General features: G+C 37.8%; 1 protein-coding gene and 1 long non-coding RNA gene across 4 annotated transcripts; one reads left to right on the forward strand and one right to left on the reverse strand.

The window, feature by feature from the left end:
- Nucleotides 1–270: 270 nt before the first annotated feature.
- Nucleotides 271–4,599, reverse strand: LOC308387101. Of its 3 annotated transcripts, none has more exons than XR_013969890.1 (5): nt 4,513–4,599; nt 3,782–4,391; nt 3,271–3,423; nt 2,813–2,903; nt 271–2,218 (listed from the first exon to the last, which is right to left on the reverse strand). It is a non-coding gene; the product is annotated as an uncharacterized lncRNA (long non-coding RNA). The 3 variants fall into 3 exon arrangements; XR_013969891.1 differs by having other exon boundaries at nt 272–2,218; nt 3,782–3,845; nt 4,260–4,519; XR_013969892.1 differs by having other exon boundaries at nt 273–2,218; nt 3,782–4,515.
- Nucleotides 4,600–4,780: 181 nt separating this feature from the next.
- Nucleotides 4,781–8,687, forward strand: LOC308387100 (sex-determining region Y protein-like). Its single transcript, XM_080866989.1, has 5 exons — nt 4,781–5,203; nt 5,302–5,436; nt 6,558–6,797; nt 6,899–7,103; nt 8,126–8,687. Exons 1-5 carry the CDS (start codon nt 5,008–5,010, stop codon nt 8,364–8,366), a joined length of 1,017 nt encoding a protein of 338 aa, XP_080723115.1. The 5' UTR covers nt 4,781–5,007; the 3' UTR covers nt 8,367–8,687.
- The last annotated feature ends 845 nt before the right edge of the window (nt 8,688–9,532 follow it).

Below are 9,532 nucleotides of genomic sequence, written 5' to 3' on the forward strand. Positions count from 1 at the left end.
AAGAGCTAAAAACCAACAACTTGGCATACCTCAGTATGGTAAACGGTGAGTTCTTAAGATTTGAGGAAAAGTTGGGAACCAAAGAAATGTTGTGCCTAATAAAATCCAGTAAAAACCTCAGACAGAACCATATCCACAGAGATGGATTTCATTGATCTGTCTACTGTTCACTGAAGCCTCATCAGAAATGGTTTCAGTGGTAAGTGAACTGGTTCTTACATAGTGCTATAAGAAAAGATTTTAATTCAATTCAATTTTATTTATATAGCGCCAAATCACAACAAAAGTCGCCTGAAGGCGTTATGGTGTGTTGACTCAAAATTTGAAATTTGATGTCCAAATCATCAATATGTACAGAGAAAGGAGGGAATTGAGGGAATTATGAACACAGAAATGTACCATCAGATTTAGGTCCACCTAACAATCTGTAAAGCATCTGATTGGCAACAACTACATTTTTTTTAACATGACTTTGATCTCAAACACTGTCCCTGCAGTAAAAGCATATCTGAATAGAAAAAAACATAATAGAGCAATATCAGTCATAAATTGGCCTCCCCAGAGCCCAGACCTCAACATTACTGAAACGGTGTGGGATCGCATGGACAGAGAACAGAACAAAAGCCAGTCAACATCCAAAGAAGCGCTTTGAATTTCCTTCAAGAAGTTCGGAAAAGAGAGTTCAGTCTGTAACAAAGAATAAAGGTGCACTGAAAAAAATATGTTGTTGGATTTACTTAATTCAATGGTGGACATTTGTTGCACACAGATGTTTTGCTTTGGCAGCAACTTAAACAATTGAGTTAAATTAACACAATTTATTCATGTTCAATAAACTTGTGCAATTTGTGTTGATAAAATGTGACTTAAACATGTTTTGATGAAGTAATTTGAGCTCTTGGAATATTTTAATCCTTCACAATTTTCTCACGTTATCCCAACACGATTCAATAACTTTTACCCAATACTACTTGGTCACTTAAATACTACATGTTATCTTCAAATTACATTTTGCTATTATATTCTAGTATCAAATACACAATTTTCAAATGGAGGCCTTATAACAGATTGTATTGTTCTCTTCCAAGATGGTTGCTGGCATCCACCAGTAACCTTTCAAAACAAAATGTCTAATTTCACTGCATTGACAGTAGGTAAAGAATTAAACTGACATTACTCCTCTACTGAATCTATATAAATCAACAGTTAAATAATGTCAGTTCTTCCGTGTTCTCTGGAATCAATCACAGCAAAGAAATTGGACTGTTTCTTTTGAAAAATGTTGGGAAAGAACAATACAAAACATTCTATTTAAGGCCTCTAACGTCAAGATTCAGTTAAACAACAATTATGACTAAACAATTTGAGGTAATGTTAGTTTCCATTAACATTAAATTAGGTTACTGAATTGGCAAACACCTTCCTATTAACACTACCCATTTTACCCCAATAACTAAAGAAATTAGCACTTGCAGGTCAAAACCTTTATTCAAGAGACGCAAAAATAACATTGATACAGTGACTGTCAAAAATTACAGCACTGATCATACTGTGACATCTTGGTTCAAAACAGCACACTTAGAAATATTCAACGTTCTTTACTTCAACTGAATGAAACTGAAAATACCATTTCACACGACCCATATGGGATATTTAGACTGTATAACTGTTCACGCTACATCTCTTCACTAGTAAAAGAAAGAAAAAATACAAAGAGAAATTTAAAAATGCTGCCAAACAGACAAACAGAACTTGTACAGAGCAAAAGGAAAAACAAACAACAACAAAAAACGGCTCGTCCTCATGGCAGTTGCAGAGTATATAAAAATGAACCCTGCGATCCGTTCCTGGAATTGAGCTTCAAAAATGCAGCAGAACAAGTGTGAGATTTAAATGTCCTCTCACCTAGAGCTGGTCACCTCACATGCATAACAGTGAGCTTCGTTGCAGGAGCAGTTTTGTCTTAGTTGTGAGCTTTTCTTGAGAGCTGAGTTGCATCCAACTCCATTACCACCCATTGAATCACCTCAAAAGTGTAGCAGAGTTGTGATGGGTAACTCATGTTGAAGGAATAAAAAAGGTCCAAACAGCATGGCTACTGCAAAGGTCACGTTATCCAGATCTTGAAGAACATCAGAAAAGTCATTGCCTGCCGCATCCTCTGGAGACAGATGTTCATTGTGGTTTTCTCAATCTGTGCAGTGGCCTCAGTCAAGTCCTGGTTAAACACAAAACATTTCTTTAAGATTCCTTTTTAAACTCATCTCTTTTGAATCTACCAGTTCTAATGTTAGAGTAATTTAAACCAATGCAAGCAACATAGTAAATAGCTATAGCCAAAGAGTGGCCTGCCATGCTGCCATTCATGGTCTAACAGAGTTTCTAAGAGAGGGTGAAAAACATAATAATTTCAAATGCTTTACATTAGTTTTTGTTAGAAAGACACCGGCCCATCAGAAATCCAGGTTATGTCACTCAGAAGATGTTAGAATTTAGACTTTCAGCCCCACAATTTGGTTAGCTGTTGGTCAGTTGGTCATTTTTTCAAACAAAAGCTAATATAAATATTGGTGGGATTTTCCTTTGTTCATTAGAATGACAAATTTAAAGTTTTTTCACACTGATGTGACCCCTAATACAGGGGTGGGGATGGGGCCTCAAGGGCCGGCGGCCGAGTTCACTACCAGGCCTCATGTGAACTTCAAATTATTAAAGAGGACTACTGGTCCTAACCAGTCCAATGAGGATCAAGTGGATAACTAAATGCATTTTTAAATGTTGCAAAGCCACAATCTACTCATAAAACACTCACCATGAACTCCTGCACCAAGATGTTGCAATTGTCTTTCACACAGATGCGGAGCACTTTGATGAGGGACTCCGAGCATTAATGTCATCCTTGACTATTATAACAAAGAAAACAGAGATTTGTGAACTTTTCAGTAGCACAGAAGAAAATGATCCCAGACAAAAACTCTTGACTTTTTAAACCAGTCAACATGCAACACCAGCATCTACAAAGCAATATCAAAAGTTCCTGTTTGACATCAACTTTATGGATATATAGTTTCCAGAACATTTATTTTTAAAAAAAAGATAATTTTTTCTCAGTGGGCCAGTAAATGCATGACGAAAATTATGGCATCCTTTTAGTGGAATCATTACTCACAGGTAATAGTTGACTGTTTCAATGGATGTAGCATAAAAATCTTTTACTGACCTAATGCAATACATATACACTTTGTAGTTAAAGAATTTTAAAGTTCTTACTGTCATTATGGCAGCTACATCCTTTAGCTTTGTGCCCTGTTCCCCCGATCACTTTGCAAACACTTTCAGCAGACTGTCAGAGAAAAACTCCGCTCCGTCAGAAACCTTGACTGTAAAGGCATGGTTGGGATGCACTGGAATGCTGCATTTTATCTGAAATGACATAAAATTATTTTGAAATAACAGCAGGCACTGTGCTTGGTTAATCAGTAATGTTTTGTTGAATAAAAACTGTGTTTCCAGATCTTATGGGATTAAAAAAAATCCAAAGATGTTTGTTTCTGATTTGCAACCCAACAACCCACAAGTTACAACCTCATTTCAGTTCAAGTGTGCATTAATGCGAGTCCAGTAATCACCTTTCTGGCAATACATACAGGTATAAGTTAAACCTATGGCAGATTTTGGATCTCTCAGTTGTATTAATAGGGTGAGTATGCATGTACCTAATAATTATAAAAAACCTATTATAATTAAGTTACAGAAACGAAAATAGAATATACTTTCTTACCATAACACCTTGAACCCACAATCCATCAGCTGACTCCTGGTGAAATGCAGAATAGAGGTCATCTCTCAATGTGCAGCAAAAAAAACAAAAACAAAAGGACAGCAGGTGAGGGCAGGAGGGGTAGGGATGTAAGCTAGCATAATGCCGCTGATGATATTAGCTAAAGCTGTTCAATGTCCAAAATCTCACTAACACCACGGTGCAGTAAATACACAATGTAACTGAAGAGTCAGTTGACAAATCTATTCACACAGAAAACCAAATTATGTTATGAGTGCCTCGTAATTAGGTTTAATGTGATATTACGGCTCTTGTGCCAAAGACAAATTCAAATGAAAAAGCGCCAATTCTTTGACAACAGATAAAACAGCAAATAAGCTAACGGCTCTTTTTTAGCATGTTACATGGCGACACTCTAGACGTTTAACTACATTTGGCTGAATTATGGTAAAAATGAATTCAAAAAATCAAGACATACCAAAAACGTAGAGTTGGCTGCTCGACTTGACTGAGATGGATGCCTTTTTTAAACCACGATCCAAAGCCCGCGAGATGAAATCACGCGTGGTTTCACGAGATTTAACGTTGCTATCTTATTGACTTACGTCACCTGAACATGATATGAACAATTTAATACACCCTTTCTGCATATCATGTAGTTTTTACACTATATAGTTACATTTAACTTTAAAACATGAGGCAATTGTGTTAAATGCATGCAAGATGCTTACATAAATCCAAGAGATGGCCAGTCCCTTTTTTTCAGTGTGGTCGGTCCAAATATTCACTTTGAAGCTCATTAAAATTGTACAAACTCTGTTTTCCCCCCTTAAAACGGTATTTCCATGCATGTTAGCACATGTTGCAGTAATTCGTTACACCTGTTTCCAATTTTCCTGAAAATTAAATAAATAAAGGAATCAAGGGTCCCTCGAGACTCGAGACTTTTTCATAGTTCTGTACATTTCCAGACATGTTTGAAATAGTTTTTAACCTTATAACTTGCAGAATGGTGTAAAAGTAGCTATTTTTAATTATCGCATCATCTTTCTCTCTGTAAAACTCTTAAAACCCATTTTACAAACACATTAGCATTCAACGTTCAGATCTCGCGCTGCGTAACGTCCCCGTTTGGCAACTAACGGTTTTGAATTCGTTCACACGCAATTAAAAACACGCACAACACACAGAGACTCTTCCAAAATAATCGCTACAACAGTCTCAAAATGGAAACCAACTCCAAAAGGATAAAACAAGAGGAAGAAGAGGCTGAAGAAGGTAGTTCTAGACACCCGTGGCTAAGTGTCAGCCCGGGTCAAGAGACCTTTCGGGATTGTCCAGTCAAAAAAGAGGGACACCAGAGCGGGATCAGCGGGCCAACTACTCCCAGAAACAAGACCAGTTTGGCCTCAGTTGAAAAAGGTAAGTTACGAGAGAAAAAGTATCCACCTCCAAATGAGTATCAAAAATTATGACGGGGCTAGGTTAGAAAAGGTGGTGAACGAATGATCCCTTTTCAGGTAACAATGGGATGTTTCAGGGTTGTGGAGTTGGTGGATATTTGAAGGAGGAACCCGACCACTTCGCCCGAACCTCGCCCACACAGGGAGATGATATTCCGGCTGTCTGTTTTACCATCCAACCAACAGAGGAAGGTATCATACGTAGTAGCTGTTAACATAGCCTGCTAAATCGTATTTGTATTAAATAAACGTGTATGCAGGAGTGTTTTCAGGACTTTTTCAATGTGATGGACCAGCACAAGGTATTGCGTGTCTTCTTATGAATAAAAAAAAATGAATAACTGTTTTAAAAAGTAGTGAAACAAGTATTTATAACTTTTAAGTGAAAGTATTACTAATACTACAAACAGTAATAATACAAGTACTAAGTAATAATACAAACTGTTTTAGTATCAGAATGTACTTGAACTATCTAAAGTAAAAGTACCACCATTTATTATACAGACCCATGTCCATGATATTGTTGGATCATAATTATTGATCCATTAATGTAAATGTCACTTTAAGTATAGTGGTAGGTAGAATCTATATTAACAACCCAACAAGGAATTAACCTCAATTATGATATACTAGGTGAAAAGTAACGGTATGTATGGAAGAATTTCAAGATCTTAACTTTTTAAGTGAAAACAGGAATCATTTATGAAATCAAAATCACAAACTCCTGGCCTTTCTGCATGTTATTACAGTATGATGCAAAAGTCTTTAGTCATCCCTCATTTTTATTATATTTTGCCAGAAAAAAGGAAATTAGGTGCAGCAATTTATTGAAACGTGCAGACATACATGGAACTACATAAGGGAAAAACTGAGTTTGTACAATTTCAGTGAGCTTAAAAGTCAATATTTGGTATGACCACCTTTATTCTGCAACACAGCCTGAACTCTCATAGCCAAGCTTTTCATATAATTTCTTTAAGTAGTCTTTGGGAATAGTTCAGGCATCTTGATGGACATCCAAAGGCCCTCTTTGGATGTTGGCTGCCTGTTTAGTTCTCTGTCAAATGATCCTACACTGCTTCAATAATACTGACATCTGGGTGCTAGTGAACATCCGAAGCGGGTGTAGGGAGGCCAGTCCATCAATTAAAGTGTTTGACTGTGTGTTTTTCTATCCAGGTATGCTTTTACTCTATTGGGAGTGTGTTTAAAGGTTAAAAAAAAAACATTCTAAAAATATTTATAAAAAATTCAAGAGAAAATTAACAAAAATTGCCAGTAATATAGTTACACAACGTTTATGTCTCCCACAGACATAAAGCAAATGCAGACTGGCAGAGACGCAACTGGACACATTAAACGGCCACTGAATGCTTTCATGGTGTGGACTCGCATACACCGCAAGGTCCTGCAGAAAACCATGACAAGAGGCAGTTTTAAAAACATTAGCATTCAGCTCGGGTTGGAGTGGTCCAAGCTTAGCAAGGAACAGAAGGAGCCCTACTTTCAAGTGGCTCATAAACTGAAAAACATCCATAGTCACCAATTTCCTGGTATGAAGCAAAAACCCTAGACTACATGATTGTAAACATTTATTGCAGAGTAAAAGTGGATCTGTTTTCCATTAACACTTGTCTTTGTTTCATCATGCCAGATTACGGGTATCAACCCAGAAAGAGGAAGCACAGAGAATATTTCAACCCAGTGAAATACACAGGACAGGAAGCTACACAGGACAGGGGGGAGCACCAGTCTAGTTTTCCCCCCTTTTTCCCACAAGAAAAGACAACACTGTGTTCAGTTCAGCCCACATGCCCGGTCCCCATCATATCTTCGGCACCCGCTGTCTCCTTCAACGTGTACTATAATCCCTACTACCTACTACCTGTCCCCTATGTGTCCAGTCTGAGTTACCATATTGATTTAGCCAGGTAAAGAGAGAGCCACTTTCATGACACAGAAAACTCAGACTTTTAAGCACTACTTAACTCACGAACACATTAATCTTGCGGCAATACACCAACAGCATAAACGTCACAGAGAAGTCCAATTCAGTGACACCGTTTATTGAGTTGAGACCTCGGAGACACGTGGAAATCGTTAATCATGGCAGCAGGCCTGTCGATCAAAGCGACCATGCCGCTAACTCCTGTATCCTGAGTTATCAAAAAGTTCCCACAAATCGATCCTTAGATCATAAGCCAGTTTTTCTATGAGGCTGTAAATATGCTTTTTAATGTCGCTTAGTTGGATATTTTAACATGGCTGTCTATGGCCATCAACTTGCTTTTGGAAGCAACCCCTAGTTACCACTAAAGGAAATGCATTTTTTTGCCTTCATTTTTCAGCACTATAGGGTTTCGACTTGATTAAGTCTTATATCAGTCAGGAGTTCTTATGTCAGGCAATTTATTTATTTTTAATCAACATATTGTACATTAGTGTTACACCAAGCAGCCACAACAAAAGACGCACGGACAGATGAAGTTTGATCCCTTGCATCTGTCTGAATGTAGTTTTGACATGTAGCAACTCCCCATAGCCCAACCTGATCAAGCACCCTCACCCAAACCAGTCACCACTTTTACCATCCTAGTAAGAGACAATGGTAGTGTGTGCAAAAGCTGCTCGCAAACAAGCTGCAGTTAGTGTTACTCATCCAGACACCCCAGGTCACCCAGCAGGTCCGTTATCATTGCTCTGGACAGGTCAGGGCTCTTTGGGCAATAGATGGTGCATAAATGTAATATTAGAGCTTTAACAGAATGTAAAGATTCTCATAGTTGGCAGTTACTGGACATTTTATTTCACTGTCACATTTTCTAATAATTACCTTTCCATGTCTTTATGTATGGCTTTTCTCTATATGTCCAAATCCAAGGAGCTCCATGGAAGAAGGGAGGGCTCACCACTGCATTCACCCGCAGACAGGCCAGATTGTTCCAGCCTCCCTCAGCGGGGAAACAGCGCAGCAGCCTAACAGCACTGAGAAAGTCCTCAGTGGTTCATTCACATTAGAGAGCCACACACAGCCCAGCATCCTCACCAATCAGCAGCTGTCTTCAAACAGAAACGAGGCGAACAAATCTGAGGGGGACATCGACGTGGTTGGACTGTTCTAGGAGATATTCAGCACACTCTGGCTGATTTGCATTTGAGCAAATCAAATATACATTTTTCGCATATTAATAGTTTATTCATTTTTATTCTACTTTTTGTTTAGCTGTTGTCATGTATTTAGAGCACTCCACAACACAAAAAGAAATAGTGCTTTTTTTTATTGCTACTGATGTAAACTAACAGCAGAAACACAGAATGAATGATGTTGACTGCACACATGCTTCAAACAGCAGTGTAATCTGCTGCAATTAGTAAATCAGCAATTCTTCTTGAAACATTTCATTATATACCTATTTCATTACATGAAAGCTCAATGTGCTTAACATAGAAGATAAAAACTACAATGTCTTAAGGCATTCCAAATAATAAAAGTAAAACCACTTTACAAAAAAATAATCTTAACGGTCACACATAAACACACAGCTGTTATAATGGACCTCAGGTCAGGCAGCTTGTTCCAAGGAATGGGACCACAATAACTGAAAGCCCTCTTGGCATACCTGGATGTGATTCTGGAAACAGTTAGTTTTTTACAGCCGCTAGGACACATTTCACAATACTTAGGTCACTTTCGCAAAACTCTTCACACAATTCTCCTAACTGACCTTCAGCTTGGCAAAGCAGTTCATTTCACATTCAAAATGCACTACAACTACCAAAACACTTTATTCAGGTCTCAAATAAACTCATTCTTCCAGAACACTAGCAAAGGTTGACAGCCGACAAACACACTTTGTCACCCACAAAACAATGACCTAAAAAACACTAAAAACATGTAGCATTACACAGTGTTTTCTTGTGTAAAACAAGGACACATCTCTGTTTATAATTTCAATATATGTTACTGGAATGAATCAGACATCATGCAGAATTCGTTACAGTTTTTGCTCGTTGCTTGAACACTATAAACCCATGCTTAGACTAAAGTAACACAACTTGAAGCTTTTGTTACCATACCTCAAACACATGTACCCATACCTTAAACAAAAGTGCTGCTTTGCACTCTGGTTGCAATTATGCAACACACTTACTCCTTTATGCAACACACATGGTCCTGCATACTACACTCTATTTCATACATAAGACACTTCGTTCAAAAATGAAATTTCAGGGTGCCATTTGGAAAACACATGTATCCAAAATACAAAACACATCGGGTAATTGCAAC

Source organism: Rhamphochromis sp. 'chilingali' (assembly GCF_963969265.1).
Source record: "Rhamphochromis sp. 'chilingali' genome assembly, chromosome: 19".
In the NCBI taxonomy this organism is placed as follows: domain Eukaryota; kingdom Metazoa; phylum Chordata; class Actinopteri; order Cichliformes; family Cichlidae; genus Rhamphochromis; species Rhamphochromis sp. 'chilingali'.

Coding starts and splice junctions, on each gene's coding strand:
- LOC308387100 (XM_080866989.1), top strand. CDS start 5,008: ATGGAAACCAACTCCAAAAGGATAAAACAAGAGGAAGAAGAGGCTGAA. Junction 5,437..6,557: donor CATCCAACCAACAGAGGAAG/GTATCATACGTA, acceptor TGTCTCCCACAG/ACATAAAGCAAATGCAGACT. Junction 6,798..6,898: donor CCATAGTCACCAATTTCCTG/GTATGAAGCAAA, acceptor TCATCATGCCAG/ATTACGGGTATCAACCCAGA.